General features: G+C 43.5%; 1 protein-coding gene and 1 pseudogene across 2 annotated transcripts in view; one reads left to right on the top strand and one right to left on the bottom strand.

Annotated features, from left to right (window-relative positions):
- MCHR2 (melanin concentrating hormone receptor 2) overlaps positions 1–12,434 on the top strand; it is a 245,449-nt gene that overhangs the window by 176,245 nt on the left and 56,770 nt on the right. For both annotated transcript variants that reach the window (XM_072141899.1, XM_072141898.1), the window contains exon 3: positions 6,513–6,722. In XM_072141899.1, the coding sequence (XP_071998000.1) occupies positions 6,513–6,722 (210 nt within the window). The remainder of the gene's footprint in view (positions 1–6,512; positions 6,723–12,434) is intronic.
- Positions 3,589–4,122, bottom strand: LOC140120774 (kxDL motif-containing protein 1 pseudogene; annotated as a pseudogene).

A 12,434-nucleotide genomic window follows, 5' to 3' on the forward strand; every position in this document is an offset into this window, starting at 1 on the left:
GGACAAGTAGCAAGGGAGAGTAGGCGAGCAGGCAGCTTGTCCAGCACTGGCAAGGGTACGCTTTACAAGGCTTTTGCCAGCTTTATGTCACCCCAGCAAGACACTGTTACCTGTCCCCAGTCTCGGCAGAGTAGGGCTGATCTTTACAGAAAGATGGTGAGGGAGTACGTAGCTGACCATACCATCGTCCTAAATGATCACACAGCTCCCTACAACTACTGGGTTTCAAAGCTGGACATGTGGCACGAACTGGCGCTGTACGCCTTGGAGGTTCTTGCCTGCCCTGCCGCTAGCGTGTTGTCCGAGCGGGTTTTCAGTGCAGCTGGTGGCATCATCACCGATAAGCGTACACGCCTGTCAACTGACAGCGCTGACAGGCTGACGCTTATTAAGATGAATAAAGCCTGGATTTCACATAATTTCCAATCTCCACCAGGTGAAGGAAGCTCAACCTGAATAATTTATGCACTCCTCCTCCTCCTCATTTTCCTCCTTCTCCTCCTCTTTGTACACTAAAGCAGAGGAAACTGGCTATTTTTTGACAGGGCCCACTGGCTCTAGCTATAGTACTTTATGCATTTAATTTTTCTGGAGGGCCACCTACCCGGTCCTCTGTTTTAAACAATTTTTGGGAGTGCCACATACAGGCACTCAATCTATTTCATTTTTCTGGAGGGCCGCCTACCTGCTCCTCTGGTTTGAAAACTTTTTTGGACTGCCACATACAGGCACTCAATCTATTCCATTTTTCTGGAGGGCCACCTACCTGCTCCTCTGGTTTGAAAACTTTTTTGGACTGCCACATACAGGCACTCAATCTATTCCATTTTTCTGGAGGGCCACCTACCTGCTCCTCTGGTTTGAAAACTTTTTTGGACTGCCACATACAGGCACTATCCAAATTAAATTGTCTCCATAGCAGCCTCCACACGATGTCTCCATTGCTACCTCCAAAAGTCGTCCATATAGCTGCCTCCATACATCGTCCCCTTATCAAACGAGGTGTGTCAGGCAGAAATTTGGGTTGTTTTCATGGATTCCACATCAAAGTTGTTAACTTTGTCGCCACCCTGCTGTGTTATCCACAAAATATACTGGCAAACTTTTACCATTTAGGGATATTATTTCAGCGCTTCTTGCACATCTGTTTACATTCCCCTCACCCGCCATATCCCAAACTTATAAGAACGCTACTACACTTAACCTGGTGCAGGCTGGGACTGAGTCTGACCCTGGGGCTGGTCATATACTGCCGACGCAGAGGATTGCGGGGCCTACCTCGGTCCAGGTCTCAAAGGCCTACTATACCTCCTCCTCCTCCCACCCCTCCTCCACCTCCTCCTCCTACGAATTACCATCCGTGGCCATGGCGCCATCAGTCGGTAGCTCTAGGCACAGCAGCAGTGCCGTCGCTAAGCGACAGCAGGCGGTGCTCAAACTGCTGAGCCTAGGCGATAAAAGGCACACTGCCCAAGAGCTATTACAGGGCATTCCACATCAAACTTGTTAACTTTGTCGCCACCCTGCTGTGTAATCCACAAAATATACTGGCAAACTTTTATCATTTACCGATATTATTTCAGCGCTTCTTGCGCATCTGTTTACATTCCCCTCACCCGCCATATCCCAAACTTATAAGAACGCTACTACACTTGATCTTATACAAAAGGTTCTTAGAAGTGCTGTTTGGGGAGTAGCCTAGAGACAGAGGCTTGGATTGGCGAAAGCTCGCCTGGAAGCGGAGCGCCAGCTCCATCCCAAGATCCAACTAACATAGTTTTAACTGCAGCACCTTTAATCTACTACTAGTTCACTGCCTCCATAATAATAATAATAATAATAATCTTTATTTATATAGCGCCATCATATTCCTCAGCGCTTTACAAATCATAGGAAACAAATACAAATGTAATGTAACAGAGCACAACATTTGTATGGAACAACAGGAGTGAGGTCCCTGCTCGCCAGAGCTTACGGTTTATGAAGATGATGGGGTAACACGAGGTAAAAGAATATTTAATGGTCAAGCCATTCTTCTTAGGGAATAGAACAAAATATAATAAATGGAATTGCTGTCGCTTGAACCACTCAGCCGTCATCTTATATACCAGGTCCAGGGTGAATGGGACTGCAGAGAAGTCTGGTGCCTGTTGGTTGCTGGATAACAGATGGGAGGACGACACAGGACGGGTTAGTAGAAGAGTTAAAACTTCATGCAGTTAATGAGTGTTATAGGCTCGCCTAAAGAAATGGGTTTTAAGAGCACGTTTGAAACTTTGGAGGTTAGGTATTAGTCTGATAGTCCGGGGCAGAGCATTCCATAGAATTGGTGCAGCTCTAGAGAAGTCTTGGAGACGCGAGTGGGAGGTCCGCACTAGGGTAGAGGTTAATCTAAGATCACTGGCGGATCTAAGAGGAAGGGTTGGGCGATAGACTGAGATAAGAGAGGAGAGGTAGGGGGGTGCAGCATTATACAGAGCTTTATGGATGAGGGTTATTATTTTAAACTGTATTCGAAAGGAGACTGGCAGCCAGTGCAGCGATTGGCATGAACTGTAGGCATACATGGTCCCCTTATCAAACGAGCTGTGTCAGGCAGAATTTTGGGTTGTTTTCATGGCTTCCACAAAAAACTTGTTAACTTTGTCGCCACCCTGCTGTGTAATCCACAAAATATACTGGCAAACTTTTATCATTTACCAATATTATTTCAGCGCTTCTTGCGCATCTGTTTACATTCCCCTCACCCGCCATATCCTAAACTTATAAGAACGCTTCTACACTTGATCTTATACAAAAGGTTCTTAGAAGTGCTGTTTGGGGAGTAGCCTAGAGACAGGGGCTTGGATTGGCGAAAGCTCGCCTTGCAGCAAACGCCAGCTCCATGCCAAGATCCAACTAACATAGTTTTAACTGCAGCACCTTTAATCTACTACTAGTTCACTGCCTCCATACATGGTCCCCTTATCAAACGAGCTGTGTCAGGCAGAATTTTGGGTTGTTTTCATGGCTTCCACATCAAACTTGTTAACTTTGTCGCCACCCTGCTGTGTAATCCACAAAATATACTGGCAAACTTTTATCATGTACCGATATTATTTGAGCGCTTCTTGCTCACCTCCTTTGGTTCCTCTCTGCCACCCATTGGTTTGAAGCCTGAGTCCATTTAGGGTATGTCGCCATGCCACTCTCTAGCCTGCCGCTGCTGCCGCTGCCTCTGCATGCCGTCCCCTATAGTGTCAGGGTCAATTATTTGATGTTTTAGATGCTATCTAGCTTCATTCTGTCACTCTGTCATGGCCATGCTGTTGCCCATAATTTTGGCATAATGGTGCATTCAAGCAGCCTCAGAGGCATCCATGCATGCTGCCCCTGCTGTTTCCTGTCCATATCCGTGGTGTTTCCATCCTTTTCTGAGGTTCCCAGGTGTTTGGCCAAGCTTCCCTGTGCAGAGCCTTGGTCCCCTTGAAAAATGCTCGAGTCTCCCATTGACTTCAATGGGGCTCGTTATTCGAGACGAGCACTCGAGCATCGGGAAAAGTTCGTCTCGAATAACGAGTACCCGAGCATTTTAGTGCTCGCTCATCTCTACACCTCATCATCTGTCAGAAGCTGACAATTAGCAGATGGAGCTTCAGAGAGGGCCTGGGATAAGTTCTCAAAGTCCTGACTCATTGTTGGGGAAATTATAGAGGGACTGGTATCGCAAGACTCTGTGCTCTGCTCTGAAGTAGCAATAGTGGTGGCTGCACTCTTTGGGCTGGGATCAAAATCATCATCTTCTAGAATAGGAGATTTGTGTACACTACTGAAAACTCTGGATACTGCTTTGCCAACTTCCCCTTCAACATCCTTATTCTTCTAAATATGATGTCTAGATTCTTTTTCATCTCCACCAGTGTCCTTGTGTGATGTATAAATCGATCACGCATCTGCTGCAGTCGTGTATTAGATAGACTGTTAAAATTTGAGAGCATTTTGTTGGTCTTCACAAAACAATCAAGCATATGCCTCTGAGCCAGTATGATGGCATTAACATCTTCACAATTCACCATATTTAGAATCCGGCTACAAAATAATCCTGAAGCGCTTGCTTCCATCACGTGGTCTGCAGCTGCTTGACATGTTTGTGTAGGTGCCCGGACCAGCAGCTACTCCAGCCGTGAGCCAAGGGTTACCGAGCATGACTGCTTCTCTTGGGACTTGGGCAGATCCTCGCTCATTTCTCAGCACCCCTGCTCTGACATGAAGCAGCCACCGGCTGTACCAAAGTATGGTAGAGAATAATCTAAGATCACTGGAAGATCAAAGAGCTCAGGTTGGGTGATAGACTGAGCAGTGATTGAAGGAGAGATGAGTGAAGCAGTGCGACAATTAGCATTTTAGAGTTTTCAATTGTGAGAAACGGGAGGAATTTAGAGAGGTTTCTGAGATGCATGTGACGAGAGCGAGCTTGTGGTGCAAAGGAGAGGTTGGAGTCCAGCACAACCCTTGGTATGCCCTGGGTTTATGGTGACCCATATGGTAAAACCCCAAGAGGTTCAATCTTATGTTCAATCTATGTTTCAAGAAGAGAGAGGACATTATGGCAGAGAGACAATCACTGTTATTCTGAAGTAGGGAAGGGTTGATGCTAAGTGCAGAAGTACATAGTTAGGTGTCATAAGCATAGAGATGATACTGGACACCAAATCTGCTGATGGTTTTTCCAATGGGGACAGTATAGATGGAAAGGAGAAGAGGAGCCAGGACTGAGCCCTGATGAATCCTGACAGTGAGAGGAAGAGGGGCAGAGAGAGATCCAGAAAAGGAGATGCTGAAAGTGCAGTCAGAGAGAAAGGAAGTAAACCAAGAGAGTACAGTGTCCTTCAGGCCATAGAGTGAAACATCCTGAGGAGGAGCTGTTGATCCACAGTATCTCATCCACAGATTATAGGGGGTGAAAGAGGGGATTAGCAAAGAGATGATGGGTAAGCCAAGAATCGGCCAGGTTTTCCAAGAGTTTGAAGATGAAATGGAGATAAGAGACAGGTCTGTAGTTAGCAGCACTGGGCAGGTTCGGGGAGGGTTTCTTTAGTGATGGTTAACAGCAGAATGCTTGAAATAAGAGACAACAACACCAGAAGAGAGAGAGAGGTTGAAGATTTTAGTGAGATGAGAAGTGACTGCAAGAGAGAGGGACTGTGTGAGATGTGAGGGAATGGGGTCACTGTTGCAGTTAGTGGGGTGAGCAGAGGAAAGGAGCCTGGAGACTTCTTCCTATGTGAGTATCAAAGAGCCTTTTGGGATTATTGGAGAGAAATTATATGAGATTTGTGAAAATTTGAAGTGCACTCCTGGAGTACTGCTGAAGAAAATGGATTTGGGGTGTGTGCCTGGGTTGCCGACATTTGTTTCAAAACGCTTAGACTGTGGGTTGAGCCACCTCATCCAGGGCACTTTCAAGAACATTATTGTAATGGTTAGTAGACAGGTTAGGGGAGGAGATAGAGGAGATGGGGGACAGCGATGATTGCACAGTTTCTGTGAGATGGCAAGTACTAACGGCCCATAGGTTCCGGTATGTATGATAAATGGGCATACTCTGTATGGGAAAAAAAAATATTTACAGTAAATGAGAGAAGGTTATGGTCTAAGAGTGGAAAGATACTATTAGTGAAGTCAGGGACTGAAGAGAGCCGGGCAAAAACCAAATCAAGAATGTTTCCCTGGTGAGTAGGAGAGTTGTAAGACACCTAGAGAGGTGGATGGTGATAGAAGCATAGAGGCAGAAGGGGAGTAGGGGGTGTTAACACAGATGTTAAAGTCTCTTGAGATGACTGTTGGAATATCACAGGATAGAAAGTGATGAAGTCCAGAAGCAAAGTGGTTGAGGAACTGGTAGGGTAACCAGGTGGAAGATGTTGTACAGCCACACAAAGGGAGAATGGGTGGAAAGTCTGGGGGTGTGAACCTCAAGAGAAGGGAAGGTGAGAGATGGCACAGGAGGAATTACCTGAAAAGTGCACACTTCAGAGAGTATCCTTACCCCTCCTCCATGCCTATTCTCAGGTCTTGAGCAATGAGAAAGTATAAGCTTCCATAAGACAAAGCCTCCTTCTGTGCTCTGGCTTTATAGGCTGTTATAATGTCTAGGAGCAGGTCTCCAACTTCCCCTGTTCCATCATAACTTCTCTCTCCCTTCCTGCTCACAGAGTGAGATAAGGGACATGCTCCTGCACTGTGTAACACAGTGCATAGTGTAACATCCTGTAAAGCTACAGCCCCCAGAGCCTTTCTAACTCATTAGTATAATTTTACAAGTTAATTTTAGAAGGAAGGAGGCCATTGAAGATAAATATAAGACGATTAACACAGTCATAGTGCTTGGACCTATGAGTAAGTGTCCCTGGTTTATAATTTTATTTTGATGGTAGATTTCCTTTAATATTTCCTTTAAATATTCCTCTAATATGAACTTTTCAATGTAATGGCTAAAAAGCTTCATATTTCTGTATCTTCTTTTATTTTAGGTCTAGAAGAAAAACAATACCTGACATCTACATCTGTAATCTGGCTGTGGCAGATCTTGTTCACATCATTGGAATGCCATTTCTAATTCATCAATGGGCTCGAGGAGGGGAATGGGTATTTGGAAGTCCTCTGTGTACCATAATAACATCTCTAGATACCTGTAACCAATTTGCTTGCACAGCCATCATGACTGCAATGAGTTTAGACAGGTAAACAAACATCTTTTTGTGTTAAAAAAATTTGAACCAAAAATGTGACTTAAAAAAGTTAAATTTAGTGTATACATATTTCCACAGTAAAAGGAATATGGAAATGATTCGTTAAAAATATACAGTAAAGCTCCCTGAAGACAAGATAGAGAACAACACAACAGTTCATTATAAAAATTATAATAGAGGAAAAATATACAAAATGGGGGAGATATTTGATAAGGGTAGAACTGTTCAAATTTCCCATGGCAACCAAACAAAGCCCAGCTTTTACCTAACTACATATTTTTAGAAAATTAAAGTCGAGCTCTGATTGGTTTCCATGTACATTTCTGATTAATCTCCCCCAATGTGTTCCAAATGTTGTTTATTAGTATATTCTGGCTAAGTTATGTTTGTTGGTAAACAAACATGGAACATTTCTGATGAACAGCAGTGCAGGAGACAGGGAGCACCGGAGAAGGCAAGTGCAGGTTTGTTTTTTTAACAGCCCTCACCAGCTCACTTCTAGAGTTTTTGACAAAATGGAAGCGTTATAAGTCTTTGCAATTGTTTTAATTTGGTTATCAAGGTGCACTGTATCTTTTTAACCCCTTTCCATACTTTGACGTAACAGTACGTCCCTGCACCTGGACGTTCAATTACGCCTTGGTTCTGGCATGGGATCACAAACGGAGCCGGCACCAGAAGCACAGGGTGTCAGCTGTATATTGCAGCTGACACCGTGCTCTAGCTCCCGAAATTGGAGACGACCACGATTGCAAGTGTTAACCCCTTACACGCACCGGTCATGCATGACTACGACGTGTAAGGGTCTTCCCTGTAGGTATCAGATCTGACAAGTGCCTCGGGGCTGCTTGATCTTCCCAGCTGTCAGATCCCTTCCACAAGTATGAGCATGCTCTACAATGTATGTCAGAAAAAAAGATTATATATACAATACCCTTTAAAAAATGCTCCAAAAACTGATTTATAAAAATGTTACTCCCTCCAAAATAAGACCACTAAAAAGAACCACGCTTCTCGCAAAAAAAATAAGCCCTTAACCAGATTTTTCAGTCGAAAAAGGCAGAAGTTATGCATTTGAAAAGATACTAAAATGAACAAGAATTTCTCCAAATTAGTTTTTATTGAGTAAAATTGGGAAAATGAAAGTTTATACTGTAAACCGTATATACTCCAGTATAAGCCAACCCAAGTATAAGCCGAGGCCCCTAATTTTACCACCGCAAACTGTATAAACCTATTGACTCGAGTATGAGCCGAGGGTGGTAAATGCATTGGCCAAAGCCTCCCAGTATATAGCCAGCAAGCCCCTAGTAGTATACAGCCAGCCCCCTTTAGTAGCCAGCCAGCCCCCTTTTTCAGCCATCCCCCTTTTTTGGTCAGCCAGCCCCCTTTAGTATATAGCCAGCCCCCAGTTTTCCCAGCACTTCCTGATGTTCAGCGCGGCTCCTCTTGTGTCCTCTTTACAATGCTCCAGTCCCTGTGGCTCCTCTTCTGTCTCCTGTCTGCTGTAACACTATAACACTATGATGCGACCGCTGATGAGCTCATAGTATGTGCCGTCCGGCAGAGGACATGGCCACATCTCTGCCGGCTGCTACAGCAGACAGAAGAAGAGCTGCGGGGACTGGAGCATCGCAGAGAAGACAGAAGAGGAGCTGCTCCGGCATCGGGGAGGCGCGCCGAGTATCAGAGGTGCCGGAAGGTGAGTACCGTATATACTCGTTTGTAAACCGAGTTTTTCAGCACAAAAAATGTGCTGAAAAACCTAATCTCGGCTTATACATGAGTCAATGAAAAAATATAAACTTAATACTCACCCTCCGTAGTCCCCGATGTTCGTCGCAGCTCCTGATCCACACTGCAGCTCCCGGCGGCTCCTCTTCTATCTTCTCTTTGCAATAGCTGGCAGAGTCACGTCCGTGCGATCTGCCAGACGGGGATCGGGAGCCGCGATGAACATCGGGTTGCGATTGAGGGTGAGTATTAAGTTTATTTGTTTTATCTGTTTTGCAAACTGTGGGGGGCAGGCTGTATACTACGTGGGGCAGGCTGTATGCTACATGGGGAAGGTTGTATGTTACGTGGGGCAGGCTGTATGCTACATGGGGCAGGCTGTATACTACATGGGGCAGGCTATATACTACATGGGGGCTGGCTGTACACTACATGGGGGCTGGCTGTACACTACATGGGGGCTGGTTGTATACTACAGGGAGCAGGCTGGCTGTATACTACAGGGGGCTGGCTGGCTGTATACTACAGTGGGCTGGCTGGCTGTATACTACAGGGGGCTGGTTGGCTGTATACTACTAGGGGCTGGCTGTATACTACTACCAATGTATTTCCCACCCTCAGCTTATACTCGAGTCAATAGGTTTTCCCAATTTTTGGTGGTAAAATTAGGGGTCTCGGCTTATACTCGAATATATACGGTATGTAAGTTTATTTTTTATTGACTCATGTATAAGCCGAGGTGAGGTTTTTCAGCACATTTTTATATACAGTAAATAAGTTCTCTGTAGTCATGGTGACCCAAAGAATACAAATAATATATTATTTTTGTGGTATGGCGAATGGCCAACAAAAAAAAAAATTACCAAAAAATTTATGATTTTCTTTTTCTCCACCAACAAAGAGTTAATAAAATCTAATCAATTAGCTATAGATGCCCCAAAATTATGTACCAGAAAAGTGCATCTCATGTGGCAAAAAGCCCTTATATGTCCACATTAAAAGAGGAAAAATTGTTATGTACAATTTAACAAGGCAAATCTGCTCTGGGTGGTGCACCTTCCATTCTAACCCCAGCGCTGTGCCACCACATGTAGGGTATCGGTACACTCGGAGAAATTGGGTATCAAACTTTGTGGAGCCTTTTTCCATTTCAACAATCCATTATATATTGTAAGGGATTAGGTCCGTAATCGTCGTCTCCTGGGGTAGACGGGTGCAATTCATCAGCACACAAGTAACGTCACTGTCCACACTGTGCGACTTGGGTATAACTGACCGCAGCCAGTTTTATTCGGCAGTAAAAACAAAATAAACAAAACAGCAAAAATAAAGCCTAAGCCTCTCCGGCACTAACTATACATCGAGGTTCCCTACCTCACTCAGTAACAGTTCACTGCCACAGCTCCACAGGCCTTTGACGTAGCCTGTCTCTTCCCCAGGGTGGAGCCATTGTGTGAAGTTCTGCACCAGGTAGTTATGCAGGACTTCCAGATGGATGCAAATGAATCCTCATTAGTGGCAAAAAACACCCAGCTTTCCCACATCCATCCAGCAACATACTCATTCTATACCCAAAATCTACTCTAGTGGCAGCCTCCCTGCCACAATATATATATATACACATATATTCTCTAATCCCTTAAAGTTTCCTGTTATGCTGAAAATTAAACCACACAAGAAAAAGAAGAAAAGTATGATTGAAAAGAAAAATACTATATACTCCCCCTAGTGGAGATTGCTTTCTGATACTTGTATTTAGTGCTGTGCTGGAGCTAGTAAATGCAGTGTGCTGGTGGGAGGAATATTTAGACTGGTGCAAGTCTTAATATATTCTCACCATTGTGTCTGTGCTATTGATTGTATTATCCTGTAAGTAGTGTATACGTTTCATATAAGATGATAAAAATTTAAGCAGTTTATGAGACAAATCAAACAAAATGAAGAATTGAGTTAAGAATATTGTCATCACAATTGATGTATCTTTTAACTTTGATATAGCTTTGACTTTAAAGGAAACCTACCACTTGTAGTGGCAGGTTTCTGATGGAAATACCGGGCACCAGCTCAGGGTGAGCTGGTGCCGGAGCTTATTTTTGTTAGTGTTTTAAACCGCGGTATCGCGGTTTAAAACACTTTTTAAACTTTATAGCCGGCGCAGGCAGGTACGCGCTCGGCGCTTACCATGCGCGTGGCTACATAGGAAGTGAAGGAGAGCCGCGCGCATGGTAAGCGCCGAGCGCGTACCTCCCTGCGCCGGCTATAAAGTTTAAAAAGTGTTTTAAACCGCGATACCGCGGTTTAAAACACTAACAAAAATAAGCTCCAGCACCAGCTCACCCTGAGCTGGTGCCCGGTATTTCCATCAGAAACCTGCCACTACAAGTGGTAGGTTTCCTTTAAGAAAAAAAAAAGCCAACTGGTCTATAAACTATCCATCGTTACATTTGTAGAATGCATACTATATCTGTGTGCTCACAAAATAAATGGAAACTAAGGCTAAAAGTTTTTAATTATTACAGTAAAAGGGGTAATTACCTTAGGAATTCCTGCCATAACAACCACATGATTGAAAGGCAGACAATAAAATTTAACTTCACAGGTTACACAAAAATCCTTGATGTAATAGCCAGCTGTGTGTGAGAAAGGCATGCTCCTATATACGCTATGAAGTATGAAATTACAGTTTGTGAAACAATTTTATTCTTCTCAGCATCCAATTTAATGCAATTATCGTGTTTAAACTGGCAACTCTTAATGATGATTTTTTTAGGTAATCGCTCTCCATGATTGCCACCATTGTAAAAAAAAACTTTTTTATACAATTTGGCCCTTACAATGTATGACTATAACCAAAACACTGTAATTAGTTATCTAGAGTGTAGCTGTCCTCTTATGAAGGTTTTCTTTTATGACCTGCCTGATTTTCCATATGATACTGCATTTTGTATCTCAATTCATTCAGGTAGCAATTACAGCAAAACATTTCACAGTATGTATCACACTCGAGTTTTAGTGATATATAACTGCTATCAGTCCATGACTTTCTCTATATAAAAGTAATTTCTTCTAAAGGACTTCCTTTATCTTGTACGAAGAGGATGCACGTGGAGTGGATGATCTCGTTTGTCACGGCGCTGCTCTGCTGGAAATCACTCGTATACTTGAAGCGAGTACTATTTAAAAACGTATTTTATTAGAACACTACGCGTTTCGGTCCCGGTCCGAGACCTTCTTCAGGTGTAAAATACATCTATTTTTGGACGTGTTTGCATCCAGACATATATGCAATAAAAGACTGACGTCAGAGTGACGTTTGGCGGAAATGACATAGCTAGCCAACACTCGCTCTTTCTAAAATAAGCAGGAGTATATAAAAGATATATATGTATATAATTATATACAAAAGGACATAGAAATACACATTAAAATATCTAAAATCAATGTTAATATGTGAATAATTTTGGTTTGTTTTTAATTCTGGGGTGGCGATCATGTGGTGTCAGAATGGCATGTGTTCTCGACGATTTGTTTATAGTCGCTAAGCAACTGCCGGAAGTAGTTGGTTTTGAGTGGTTCCCTGTCTATCTGGCTGCATCGGGCTCCTTTGGGCTCTTGGTGACCGTGAGGGGTTGAGACATTGTTCTATTCCGGGGTATGTGTAAAAAGTATACTTATTAAACGAATTCTATTACTTCGTTTAAACCATGGTTTAAACGAAGTAATAGAATTCGTTTAATAAGTATACTTTTTACACATACCCCGGAATAGAACAATGTCTCAACCCCTCACGGTCACCAAGAGCCCAAAGGAGCCCGATGCAGCCAGATAGACAGGGAACCACTCAAAACCAACTACTTCCGGCAGTTGCTTAGCGACTATAAACAAATCGTCGAGAACACATGCCATTCTGACACCACATGATCGCCACCCCAGAATTAAAAACAAACCAAAATTATTCACATATTAACA

Source organism: Engystomops pustulosus, chromosome 3 (genome assembly GCF_040894005.1).
Source record: "Engystomops pustulosus chromosome 3, aEngPut4.maternal, whole genome shotgun sequence".
In the NCBI taxonomy this organism is placed as follows: domain Eukaryota; kingdom Metazoa; phylum Chordata; class Amphibia; order Anura; family Leptodactylidae; genus Engystomops; species Engystomops pustulosus.